The sequence below is a fragment of the Acanthopagrus latus genome, chromosome 5, assembly GCF_904848185.1.
Source record: "Acanthopagrus latus isolate v.2019 chromosome 5, fAcaLat1.1, whole genome shotgun sequence".
Classification (NCBI taxonomy): domain Eukaryota; kingdom Metazoa; phylum Chordata; class Actinopteri; order Spariformes; family Sparidae; genus Acanthopagrus; species Acanthopagrus latus.
In genome coordinates, this window is record NC_051043.1 from 27,442,848 (window position 1) to 27,456,913 (window position 14,066).

General features: G+C 47.7%; 1 protein-coding gene across 5 annotated transcripts in view; it reads right to left on the minus strand.

Annotated features, from left to right (window-relative positions):
* Nucleotides 1-14,066, minus strand: part of emid1 (EMI domain containing 1) — a 59,444-nt gene that overhangs the window by 7,821 nt on the left and 37,557 nt on the right. For all 5 annotated transcript variants that reach the window (XR_005075032.1, XM_037097930.1, XM_037097928.1 and 2 more), the window contains exons 5-10: nt 4,453-4,542; nt 4,193-4,254; nt 3,978-4,110; nt 2,588-2,632; nt 2,396-2,503; nt 208-315 (exon numbers count right to left, since the gene is read on the minus strand). Coding sequence is in view for 4 of the 5 variants with exons in the window: in XM_037097930.1 (XP_036953825.1) it covers nt 208-315; nt 2,396-2,503; nt 2,588-2,632; nt 3,978-4,110; nt 4,193-4,254; nt 4,453-4,542 (546 nt within the window). In the remaining variant the exon portion in view is untranslated. The remainder of the gene's footprint in view (nt 1-207; nt 316-2,395; nt 2,504-2,587; nt 2,633-3,977; nt 4,111-4,192; nt 4,255-4,452; nt 4,543-14,066) is intronic.

Below are 14,066 nucleotides of genomic sequence, written 5' to 3' on the forward strand. Positions count from 1 at the left end.
TATAATTGGACACCAGAACGTTTCCAGGACCCAAAACCTTGTCCCACAGATTGGATTAGATTGTGGGCACGGTGGAAGATCAAAAATTCAGACAATGTTTAAAGAGTGCGATGCTCCGACTCGTATTTACAGCAATCAAAAGAGCACTTTTAGCTGTCCGTTGTGTACTTTGTGTCATGGTGTCTGTGAGTCGTTCCAAGGTCTTACTGTGGTCCGGCTCTGGGATGTGGGCACTGGCAGGCGCTGGAGGACCCGGAGGGCCGGGCGGGCCTGGTAGACCCCTCTCTCCTGGGAGTCCTGGTGGACCACGGGGGCCTGAGAGGAGGGGAGGAGGGCAGAAACATCAGTGTGGTGACATGACATAGCAAAATTTGGCCTTTTTTTTTTTTTTTCTGGGGAGGATGGTGATGAATGAGTGTGTGCGATGTGACGACAGGAGGATAAACTGTGACAGAGACTAAAGAGGGAACAGATGAGATAAACCGCCGTGTGTGTATGTGTGTGTGTGTGTGTGTGTGTGTGTGTGTGTGTGTTCCTTTATATCTGTGCACATGTGGCGTTAAATCAGCAGCTGGACGGACGAGGACAGATGTAGGATTCTGACTCCGTTTCTGTGTAATTAACAGGAGGAGGCTGTTTAATGGTCCGGTGCTGGGAACCCACTCGGGGCCATGTGAAAGCTCAAATAAACACCATTAAACTTCTGCAAAGTGTTGTTGGCACCGCTTCATAGTAAATTAAATGTTCCCTGCACACTCACCGCTGGCTTTTTAGTAACAGCTTGTAGCCGGCCGGCGCTTTATGAAGGTGGGAAAGAAGAGGACCACCTCACCTACATCTGACCTCACTGTTTGGACTGTTCTGAGGTAATGCTTCCCCCTGAACACCACCTCATACCCCTCAGACGGACCCGAACTCACCACGTCTCTGTTTATGTACTGATGCAACCGACAGTGACAGTCCACTAATTACTGCTTTACGAGGTAAAGTTGTTACAGCTCTGATTCTGACACCCAAGCGGGCCGTTTTCACTTAGCCTCGGTAAACACCGCAGCGCGACCCGGCCGTGTTTTGGCTTCATCGGGGAGACTGTGAGCTACAGTCTTCGGCGCGGCGGTTCAAACGGCCAATCAAAGTGGCCCTTCAAGTCTATGTGACATATCGGGGAAAACAGTTTGGGTTTCTCCTGCGGGATAATGGTTCCCCAGAGGAGCCGGTGGGGGGACGCCGTGTCAAAATATGAGTCAAGCTTTCCAATAAAACTCTCCTTTAACTTCTCGGGACTCGTCATAACGTACAATATCACTTCCCCCAAACAACGCAAGTTCATTTATTGTCCCATCTTGTTCCCACAACCTCCAGCTTGAGAGCACATTCGTCTACATTGTCCGTGACATTGGACACGTTCCAGTCCTGTGTTTATCTTTCTCTTTCAAGAAAAAAAAAATCGGCACAATAAGTCAAACGCAGCTTCGGATGCAGGGCACAGCGCCGGTTTAGGGTACTTATGAAGTAATGGAGATAGAAAAAACAATAACACCACAGGCATATGGAAATCATAAGGACCTGGGATTTGTGTATATATAGCTCATGTTCATTTCAGATTAAAGTCACATGGCGCTTTCTCGGGAAAAAAAAAAAAGAAAAAAAGTGGGTTTGTAGTTTAACTTTTGCTCTAAATCTCATCTCTGCCCCAGCAGCAGGCACAGAGCAGGGGTCAGGAGCAGGAGGAGGAGGAGGAGGAGGAGGAGGAAGAGGAGGAAGAGGAGGAGGAGGAGGTCCAGAGCCGAGGAAAAACAGCCTATAGCGAGAGCAGATGTGGTGACACGCTTACACCGCCATTTACTTTATTATCATTCAAGTCACAGCTGCCTGTGGATTTACTTTTTTATCCCAACAGGTCGTTCATTATCTGAACATAACCGGCTCTGAGTGCATCGAGCAGATTTATGACCCTGAGCTGCGGCACAGTTATATACAGTCTGAAAAACCAAAGGCTGCACTTTTAGAAACGTATGATTTTAAAAGTCAACCAACCAAATGCCCAAATTCCAGTAAGTAACCAGCAGGCCGCTGGAACGCTCCGACGTTCACCACTGGAGGGTCTGTGGGCTGACCGAGTGGTTTTAAGAGGAAGGCAAACACTCCGGAGCAGAACATCACGGGCCGGCCTTTTGTTGGAGGTCTCTCTCATTTTTTTCCGCTGTTGTTTCCACAAGTGTTCGGTCAACAGAGAGACACTCAAACATCTCCAGACAATAGATTAAGTGGACCGGCAGGTAACAACCGCCCTGCCTCACCTCTCAGCAACACACACACAAATCTTTACAACGTGCTTGTTGACAAACTGTGTCAACATCTTCAAGGACGAGGTTGGTTGTGTATTTCCACTCACCTTGAGGACCTGGGGATCCCTTCGATCCAGGGGTTCCAGATGGGCCCCTCGTCCCGACATCCCCACGAGGCCCAGAGGGACCCGGCAGCCCTCGAGACCCCGGCTTCCCTAAGAGGAGGAAACAGTCATGAGTAATCACGAAGCCTTAACTGGTTTTACTCTGACTGAAAGGCCACTGTGGTTACAACTTACCGTCTCTGCCAGGAAGCCCGTCTCTCCCCTTCTCACCCTGAGGACCTGCGATGAAAACAGAGATGTGGCTTAATTGAGAGAAAAATCTGGGCTCAAACCACCTGGAAACTTTCCCATCACTGCGTTTTTACCATCATCAGGGCTGATTTAAAATTTCACTTCCAAAAATACTATTTATTAGTTAAAGAAAAGCAAGAGTTTCTGTAGATTTGTCAGTTGTAGCCCGCAAACGCTGCAGATCTACGGCTACGGGGACGTTAGGAAGGCTCTGAAATCCGCTGAGTGTATTCATCAGATTCTGTTTGCAGGTCTTGGGAATATTACTGCATTAATGAGAAAAGTTGCATAAAGCCTTCTGTGGCTCCTGAGGGAGTAAAGTCTGATAAATTGCCTCAAGTCACGTCTTCAGAAACTTAACTACTACTAGAAAACAGTGTGAGGGAAGCTGCTCCTCATCTCTGCCTGAGGACACTTGATGCTACGACTACTCGCATAACACGTCCAAATCTCTGGCGGTCTCACAACAATGTTCACTGTCGCAACACAAAACATGATAACATCTATTCCTCGAGCCTTCATGTACAGCAGTGCGACAGGAAAGGCGACGGTACGGTGGCCCTGAAGGTCAAAACATAACAACGTGTCAGAAAACACAACAGTGTTTTGTGTTTTCTGAAACATCGTTGTGTTTTGACCCTCAGAGCCACCGTACAATCAGCAGGGTTTATTACCTTGGAATCATGAATACACTCAGCAAATGTCACAGCATTATGATTATGACATGCAGTATCTTGCATATTGTGGTCCAATAGTGGCACTAAAGAGTCTGAGTGTGAGTCTTATTCACTGTAAAGCTTCTGCTAACAACCCCACGAATGGAAGTGTCTCATTTATAGATGAAACGTAGATAGATCTGTAGATATGTGACTCCACACCTGTCATTTACATCTGTATGTACTGAAGGGAGGAGTGAACGCAGCAGACAGCCACACAGAGCACACGTTTCTATTTTTATTTGACTCAAACTGACACAGTGTCTGTTCTGACAGAGCGGCGGGGTCGGAGCCAGCGCCGGGCTCGACTCCAGGACAGGAGAGGACTTTTCAGCCTCTGTGGTGTTTGTTTTTCACACAGCCACAGAGCGCTGAGAGCGAGCGGCGCAGACAGTCGGCCTCGTACTTTCGCTAGAGGAAATGAGTGAATGTGCAGCGGAGGAAACGGGATACGAGGGGAGGTGAGCAGGTAGAGGGCAGGAAAAGAGCTGCAGCTCGCAGAGAGAGGAGTGATTTCTGACTCAATTATCAAAACACAAAAAAGCCCCGGACTCTGCTCAACGGAAACACGCAGTATTTCTTAACTTCAAATGTTTTCATGCATGACAGCGTGATACCTGCAGGGCCCTGCTCACCAGGAGCTCCCTGAGCGGGCACAGCCCCCATCAGTAACGAGGCCTCCGGTGCCGTTCCTCCTTTACCCTGAAGGTGGCGATGTGATACGGTGGCCGGGGCACTTAGTAACTGGACCTGGTGCAGGAAGAAATAAATCAAATGTGGGCAATTAAGAAAACATATCACATTTCTCAGGGATTCGAAGAACAGTCCAAACCTTCGTCTCCAGAGAGTTCAGTCTGTCGCTCAGAGCTGTGATTCGACTGCAGTTGAGACAATCTAAAGAAAAAAAGAGCAAATAAATGAACAGAAAATCTAATTTAACATGTTTATGCATGAAAATAAACCAAGCATCGTGTATTTTTCCTGCTGTTCCAAACTCGTGACCGCCCACCAAACCCAGGTACCTGACGAACCGTGACTGCCGTGCACCATTACACCCCTTATCAAAAGTTTCAACATGTTCAGGGATCTTACTGGAGGTCGCGTCCCCTGAGCGTGCAGGCGGGCGGCGCAGCGTCGATGGTTTCCTTACTGCCTCTTGGGCGACGAGCTGGTTCCCTGCTTCTGTAACAGACGATGAAGACACAGAAAAAAAGGGAAGTTTTGGTGAATTCTCGCTCCAGAAAACATGATGTTTAGATTCATTCACAACACGGTAATTCAAATGATCGGACACTTGACGTTGTCGCTGATGAGCTGAGAGGCTTAATGATTGATTAACCGAACAAATCCTTTTAGCAGAACCACACAGATGCTCCGTCTTTTCAGCTGATCACATTTGAGAATCGGCTGTTTTGGACTCTTGGTGGGACAAAATGAGACAAGAGAGAAACTTCTGAAGAATCAAAAGATAAAAGAGACATGAAATAATCTCCAATTGACTCAACTTTTGTGATTAATAGGCAAGCAGGTGTCAATATGTCACTTGTGTTGCGAGTCCAACGATATGGAAGTCAGGAGAGACAGTCGCAGCTTTCGTCTCTGTTACACTTCCAAGAGATAAACAACACTTCATGCTTTATAAAAGTATAAAAGTGGCAGCCTGGGAGTGAGGGCGTGTAAAAGACAAACAATAGTTTCCTTGTGCGGAGAGAGAGAGAGAGAGAATGGGTTGTCTGGGCTCACATTCTGTCTTGCCTTCATTTTATGAAGTGTGGGAGTTTGTGTCTCTGGGTTCTGAATGTCTTGAATGGGCAGACCTTTGTGGAAATGCTAGACTGACTCCTTTGTCCGGCCTGGTCTGGCTCTGGTCGGCCCAGGTGCTCCCGATACAAACAAGAGGCCGTGTAGGGGGTTCGGCACCTCATTAGCCGCCCGGGAAGCACGTCTTTGCCGTTCGGTGGCCAGCAGACGCAGCGAAACGCCAAGAGAGGCCGCGAAATAGCACCTGCAGCGCCGAGGCTGCAGCAGGAGGGACGGAACTCGCTCTCTGTCCGCTGACTGCAGAACCCAGGAAAGGAAAGTGGAGAGCTCATTGTCATGAGGAAAAATAAACGTTTGGGAACTTAAGACTGGAAAGCATAAAAAAAAAAGTTTCAGCGATTACCCAAAAGAAGAAGGGGGAGAGAGAGGGCAAAGAGGAAGAGCACGGAAAGTCCACAGAACACATGGTTCAGGGTAAATCGAGACCGCTCCAATAATTCCCCCCTTCCTTCCTTCAACCTCTGCGCTCATGATTTCACTGTTTTGGGGTTCTGGGGTATTTCTCTGCAGGATTACAAGTGTAGATGGATTTAAACCCTGTCAGACCCGAGAGTGAAATGTTACGGCACGTCGCTCAAGATCGCAGAAGAGAAAAAACAAAGCTCTCCTCTGCGTTTCGATAAGCGATAAAAACGTCACGCGGAGAACGAGGAGAACGCACACTTTGATCTGCTGCTCGCTCGGTCCACATGGGGAAGACACAAAGAAGTGTGTGTGTGTGTGTGTGTGTGTGTGTGTGTGCATGCCGGGGACGTTTTCTCCGGAGCTCGGCTCATGTAGATGGCTGCATTCAATTACAAAAGGGGGGCTCTGGATAGGAAATCTAGCTCTCGGCCCTCTCCTCCCTCTAGAGTAAAGAACATTCGAGCGCCAAGATCCCCTCACCCACACTCGAGCTATTGTATGAAGCATCGGCTTTGGCATGAGGACAACTGTCTCCCCCCCTAACACACACACACACACACCTCTCACACACTCTCTCTCTCTCTTGCAACAACAAATTTAAAATCCGAGCCCCGTCTTTTCTCCTGCGCCTCCCGTGACAGTGACTGTAACCTGAAAGGCCCTGAGGAGGACCTCAGTGCGATCCGTCGCTCTCATGGCCAACAATAACATCATCACAGCTAATGACGGCCCCCAATCTCCTCCTCCACCCACCACCACCCACCCATGGACACGGCTCATTGTAACTACGCTTTGTTCTCAGCGGGCTAATTGCCCCAGTGGGGTAGGAAAAGAAATGTGTGAATGTATTTGACCTTTTGGCCCCGTGTTGCACTGGGCCCAACTCAGGGACTGAGTCAGAGCTCTTCATTAGAGGAAGACCCCCGCGGAGAGTTCAGTGGGCCAGAGGCCGTCCTGACATCAGCGCCGTCAGTCCCTCGTTCCACTTTTCTACCTCACACACTCGCACACACACATAAGAGTTCAGTAAGTTGTTGACAAACACTCTTTGAATGATCTTTGTCCCTGCTGCTGCCGCGATAATCCCACAGGAGAAGGAGGAAGATGAGTCAGTCGTGAAGGACGTCCTGTGGAGAACTACATGATGATGAGCACTGTGAGGTATGAAAGCCTGAGAACATCTATCAGAATGAATTCATCTAAATCAAACGTTTATTGTGAAACTCTGCAGGTATAAAAAGGTGAAGAAGAGCTCCGTCATCCTGCAGAAACCCCGACACAACGTTTTCTCTTCCGCACATCAGTAACTCTAACGCTGAACACTGGCCAGTTTCTTAAAAAAATATATTTATCGTGTTATGTTGCACTGGCTGTGTCTTATATTCAAACACCGTCAGTATAAACCTGAGACAATAAAGTGCTGAACTGCATCAGGGCGGATGACAAAGTAGTAAAAACAAACACATCATGATTCAGGGCTCCAGGGTGCGACGACTTTGGTCGCCCAAAAATCTGTCAAGTGCAACTAAACACCGTCACTGAGACGCTACAGAAGCCTGGAGAGACAAATGGAAAAAAAATTGAGGAACTTACAAAGATTATCCTGACAATTAACTATTTCTTTTTCACATATTTGTTAATAATAAACATGACAGGAAACGATTCAGATTAGAATTAGTCTTTATATTCTCGCTCGTCTTTGCCATTTTTCATCTTAACACAAAAGGTTTTGCTTCTGGGAAAAAAAGCTCAGGCACCCCTGATATATTCAGTGTGTTAGGAAATGAAATTAAAACGCACTTTTGGGTGAAACCTAAATTATGTGCTGGGACACCTACATGAGAAAGTTCAGCCCAGCGGTGCTTTGCTGTGATCTTCTGTCACAGATATCGTGATTTGATTTATCAGAAGTTGAAATGATCGTATTTGCAACACTTTCAACACTTGCACTGAAAAAAAAACGACTAAGAGCACAACGATGTGACATTTGTTGGGGTTTGTACCAAACAAACCGACTTTTCTGACATCTGGAGAACAGATGTCGATTATATTTCAATTAATTGCGCAACCCTCCGTCGGCCTTTTGGGATTTCACTTCCTCACTCGTAACAGTTTTATTTTTTGTCATGGTAAAAATTTGCACTTGCTGAGAGAGAAAAGAAATGTAAAGACTCGAGTGGCTTCTCTGCAAACTGAAAAGCGGAAGAACAGTGGCACGACATCGCGGGACGAAAGAGAGTGAGTGGTACCGGACCGCTCTGTGGGCCAAAACCACAAAACCACGTTTGTGCCAAGTGCGAAGAGGGAAGCCCTCGATCTGAACCGACTGCACTCAAAGAAAAACTCCACATTTTCTGATTTGAATTCCACAGAAGCATGAGCAATCTGTTACTATTATATCATTATATTATTATTATCATGGCAGCGTTAGTCCACAGCTATTATTACTGGCCGTAAAAAACCCACTTGGAGCGGCACCACGAGCGTGAGAGCCAAGGGGCACAATGACAAGGACTGCAGCTGCACCTCCCGCTCCGTCTACTGAAGGTGTGTGTGCGTGTGTGTGTGCGTGTGTGAGAAAGTGCACAAACACACAAACGCACACACACACACACTGGCAGTATTATTAATGGGCCAAGGTCATTCCTCCAGTGATACTCTCCCAGTGAAAATAAACCAGAGCCCTCTCACTAAGAGCCCGGTCCGCTCTGCCAACCAGAGCCCTTAAACACACATCGATCTCACACTCGGCCTGAATCCTCGGAGCTCATCACCTACTGGGCTTTATTTGTTCTCTGCTTCTGCAGCTCGCAGACAGACAGACAGACAGGCCTTATAACAACCCTATTCAACTGTTTTACCTTAAAACATCAGCTTCAGAATCATTCTCACGTCATGGTTACTTGTAATAAAGTGAAAGGTGTCTCTGTCTCAGTCTCTACGCCCTCCTATCACATCATGTAACTTTGTCGTACAGCAGTGCATCACACACACAGCTGCTGCAGATGTTGGTGAAACTGGATCATGTTTTATGGAGAAAATGCTTTTTTTTTTTTTTGGTCCCTCTGATGTCGAGCTCCCTGAACACAACCTACGGTGAATAGCGCTGCTGTTTCCATCGTCACTGCGGGGAGCTAACAGCTACGGCAACATGACAGAGGCAAAGAGGACGGCGATGGAGGAAGCTAAGAAGAGAGAAGAGACAGTTGACCGAGCGAAAGGTGAGTAAACAGCACATCTCAGACTGACTTCATGTAGTTGCGGCGGCAACTTGGCTAATTTAAAAGCTGTAAGTGACGTGAACTCGCTGAGTGATTTGTCTCGCGTGTCAGCAAAGTTGTCAAGTTTATCGCTAGTTTTTCATCATTCGGCAAGTCAGCCCATTTGGACAGATGTTTAGCTGGTAGCATGTTACAGCCAGATGTTACCGTCTCTGGTTCAGGTTATGTTAGCATGCACGGTTAGAAATGCCTGAGTGTGCTGAGTTTTGTTTGTGGTTAGCACGAAACAGAAACTTGGGATTTGTATCTGTGACTGCTGCGTTACACTCGGAAACTGTAGGGGGCGCCAAATCACACAGAATAAGAATTTAAACATAAACAAGTGAAACTTCTTCCGTCCTCTCCTGTGGTCGGCAGCAGACAGCGGGGTGATCACATGACAACGGGGTTGAAGCAGAAGCTGCGTTACGCGGACTGTAAAAGGCTCGTCTGCACCGTTTCCTCCAGTCTAACTGTGTTACCTCAAAGTTTGAGGCTCCTGTGGGGAGTTTCGTGCAGGGCCTGGCAGAAGTGAATACACACATCAAAACAGACGCAAACACCACACACACACACACACACACACACACACACACACACACACACACACACTCACATACAGACACACACACACTGTGCAGCGAGCAGACGCAGCAGAGTGTAAGATCCTGATCCATCTCTGTCTGGTCAATTAGCTGAGCTCAGCGCTGCAGCATCATTAGTGACCAGGTGCTGACAGCCGACCGGGGAGGCGTTTGTCTCTGTCTGTGCAACCGCCTCGGACAGACGGGAGACTGCTGCTGCACACACACACACACACACACACACACACACACACACACACACAGTCCAATGCACTCCTCGGAGCGAGCCGAGCTGAACGAGGCGGCTGCTCTGAACATATGTTTGCTGAGTGAGCGGTTTCTTCTGTTTTGTTTTTTGGATCCAAACAGACAAACTGAGGTGATGTGATCCTGGACTTGTTTCATTCTGTTCTCCTCTCACTTCACTTCCCTCTCTCAGCTCTCACTTTGTCCTCGTTTAATACACATTTTAAGAATTACTTCTGCAGTGCAAAGTCATAAAGCCGACTAATCTGCAGCTTCCACCTCCCGAACAGCTGACAGGTTTCAGTCGTCGGGGCTCGGCGCTCTGCTCGCTGCAAACCTGCGTCTGAACCGCCCGTGTTTACTGCGCTTTCCCAGGGTCGCAGCTCTCTTTTATTGGGTGATTGACTCAAAGGGCGGGACACACTTCATCATCTCCTTCCTTTGGAATTGCCACTCTGCCTGAGAGCGGAGCGGCCCACACACCGGACAGCTTCAGCTGCAATTACAGGTGAGGAGGAAGTGCAGCCTCGCTCCAACAATCGGTCAGATAATTGATCCCAGAGGAAAGTGAGCGAGACCGAATCCTCGCCCCCACCGCTCTGGGCTGAAGTTAAACAACAAGTGTGGCGAGGCAGCCCGTCTACATCTGCTCCGGTTTACAAGTGTAGGTGAGGTGTTGCAAAGACCCGCTGCAAACCAAACCACGCTTCAGCCTCGGCGACCCCGAGGTGAGAGCACGCAGGGTCAGAGAGGGTCTCAGCTCACGCACACACATCTCACCTCATCAGTCAGCACAGACACTTAACCCGAAGGCAGCGTCGACTCGCCACGCCACCCTGACCACACCCTCCACCGAGCGAGGCCTCCAGCCAGTCACTGCAAAGGTGGGAATAATTAATTATATTTAGTCTGGTTACTGCAGCGCAGGAGGTGAATTATGTTTGCTTACATCACCGAGCTGAGAAGTCAAACGACGTAGATATGTTGGGTTTTAGTGAGTTTCTCCCATAGACTTCAATACAGCTGGCACCAAAGAAAGATGCCCCCCCAACTTCTTTTTTAGGTTGCTTTCTTGAAAACATTAGAACTCAACGGTAGATTGTCAAATCTCATTCCTAAGTCATCAAACAAAGCTTTAGCTCGTTATTCAGACCCGAAACTCCAACCCTACCTTTCTCCATGACCGCCTTCCCTTTCTTTAACTAAACTTTGTATCATGTACTATTTAATGGAGCAGTAATACACACTTGTTCAAATAACAGATCATATATAGTGTAAAATAATCTGTGGAAACTGTGAAAATGGTCAGTCAGGATTTCCCAAAGCCCAAAATCGACATCCTGCAATGTCTTTGTTTTGTTCTTCACCTAGAGATATTCACTATCCTGTGACAGAAGAGTCAAGAAACCAGAAAATGTTCACAATTAAGAAGCTGGAATCAGAGAATATTGCCTTTTAGCAGGTCTATGCAAGACTCAAAGGTTTATACGGCCAGAGAATAAGTTAGCGTTCAACGCCTTGCTACATCATCGTGCAGAAAAAGTTTAAAGTTAAATCTGTTAACTAGTTTTTTTTAGCATGTCTGTAAAGGTATTTCTACGATGTGACACACACACACGCAGCTCGGTGTGACCACCGGTGTTGTTTCATTAATCTTCTTCTGTTCTGCGCTCTGTCGATTCTCACATCAGTTCCTTTCAGCTCGTCCAGCCCATCCAGATGTGCTCGCACACACACCCTCTAATCTTTCACAGGAAGGAGGAGGGTCTCCTGCCTCGCTGCCTCCGCCTCTCCATCCCAGACAGGGCCGTCTTTACCTCAGCTTCCCTCTCACTCACTCACTCACTCACTCTCCCTGTCTGTCTCACTCTCTCTGTTTTCCCACTGTAGTGATGCTGATGGCAGTGATGGGTTCTGCGTGTCAGTCCCCCCCCCCCCCCCTCCACAGCAGCAGGCGGCGGTGTGTAATTACAGAGCAGCGCCGGGCTGAATGGTCTGACTGGTGGGGTGACGGCGGTCTGCTGACAGAGGTGTTTGTCTGGCCTGAAGACATGTGCTCCCATTGGCATTCTGGGGCAGGAGACCGGCCTCACTGGGCACAGACAGCTGTGGAGTAAACCTCCCCTCCCCTCCCGCCTGTCCCGCTGCCTGGTTATTGTATTTTCCAGAAGGTTTTATCACGAGAGACCCACACGGAGGTTTGGTCCAGACTGTGGAGAATACCCTCAAGGCACCCGCAGATACTAATTACAGGGAAATTGAGCTTTGTTTCATAATCACCCACCGCCGTTTCCTCTAATGACTAAGCAGAGCAAGGCCCGCCTCCTTGTTAACCACGTGTCTCGGGGTGTAGCAGCGAGGTGGTGCTCGCCGTTTTTAATCACAAGTCCCGTGTGACTGTGGGTCGTCTGGATCAGCGCCACAAAACAGAAAAAGAAAGCGGTGTTTCAGGAATTTCGAACAACTGTAATTTACTATTGTCCCAGTTGCATCCAAAAACAAAAACACTTGAAGCGCACGGCAAAATGGAAGCAATCTCGTTGGTGCCATGAAAGAAAACAATGTTGTGGTTTGCGTAAAGCGGCTAAAATTAGAGCCGGGCACATCTGTTGGATCGCAGCGTGCCGATTTGAGATAGTATGTGGTCGGGACAGACTCCAGCCTTTTAACATTTCCTCCACTTGAAAGCAGCAGATGTCTAATAAAAAGTGCAAAGGGCTGAAGATCCAGCTAACACCCTTCACTTTTATTAAGAGAGACACAATAACACAGAAGCCCGATGAGACCCGTCTCCTCCTCTGTCGTGACCCCGGTTGACCCAAATAAAAGCTGCTTTGTAAACTTTTCCTTGGCGTCACTCGTTCTCCTGTTCGGTGACCTCGTTTCCCCATCTTCTCCAGTGATGTGCAACCTCTTTCCCCCCCTCGTCTCCTCGTGTGGTCACCGGGGAAACTCTGAAAAACAGGACTGCAGAGCTGCCGAGGAACATGACTGGATGAAACCACACTCTCCTCCGCTGTGGCTGAAGTGTGGCAGGGAGGGGTCCGTCTTGTCTGTGACCTCTCCGAATAAAACACTCCCCACACACCGCAGTAATTAAACCGCACTCCTCTCAGCCAAAATAACAATAGCTCTGAAAACAACCAGGACCACAGTTACACACACACACACACACACACACACATCATGCATGCTGCTTTAAAGCTGTTGAGCGCTTTAAAAGACTTTGTGACTAAAATAAGAAAAACGCCCATCGACTTTCCTTCAAAGGATAATTCTGCTATATTACAGCTAATTTCTGTAGGTTATATCCTAAAATTAGATAATTACATCTGAGATCAGTGCAGCAGCAGCAGCAGCAGCAGCAGCTATAATAAAGTCTGATGTGGGCCAAAAGCACATCAGACAAGTCGTAAAGACGCCGACACTTACGCCGGATTATCTAACCAAACAAGACCGATCGCACCTGAGAGTCAGTGATGAACCTGAAGTGAGACTCAACAGGAGCTCTTCTTAACTGTCCTCTTCTGCATAAGTTCAAGATTACAGTTCTACTTTATCCTGATGACTTTTTGCACGTTAGGCCAGCCAAGTCACAAGCATATAACGTCGGCATTTCACATTTCTGCAAAACACAGACACGTCCGAGGCTGACATTTGGACTGTCACCATCAGGAGGTGGAGGGTGACGGAGGTGACATCATTACAAGCTTGTACGTCCCTCGAACACCGTACACTTCCTTGGTCCTGGCACATTTTGGACGAGGTGTGCGATGCGGTTGCTCATGAACGAGCACAAGCATGGTGCACAACATAGACACGAAGTATTATCATGGATATTACGCTGACTTGCATAATCAAGAAATCCAAGAACGTGAGAGTCTACAACCAAAACACAAATAAAATAAGCCACAAACAAGTCAGTAAAGTTACAGAAATGTTCTCTGTGTTGGTCTCTACTGTGCCACGACGTACAAGAGGAAACAGCATGAGTGCAGGCCAGCAGAGGACTGGGAAGGAAGGACAATCTGGTACGGAGAAACTGGTTTGTTGGGCAGGTTCAAAAGATCTTCACCAAAAATAAAGATCCAAGAGTCCAACAATAAAAAAAAAAAAAAACCCCACCACCCTTCAGAGATCCAACAATAAACAACAAAAGATTAAAGTTCAGTTTGTTATGAAGTTTGATTTCTCAGATCTGTTCCAAGTAAACTGTCCTCCCAAACAAATCAGTAAAGGATCTCTGCAAAAGAAAAATAAACCCGACATCTATGACGCGGTGGAAGTTCCCTCCAGTTCCAGTCCGCTGATCGTCGTCATGCTCACAGGATAATTGTCTGGAAGTTGACCTGGAGGTGAGCTCGCTGCGTCTTCTGTCATCTAAAAAAAA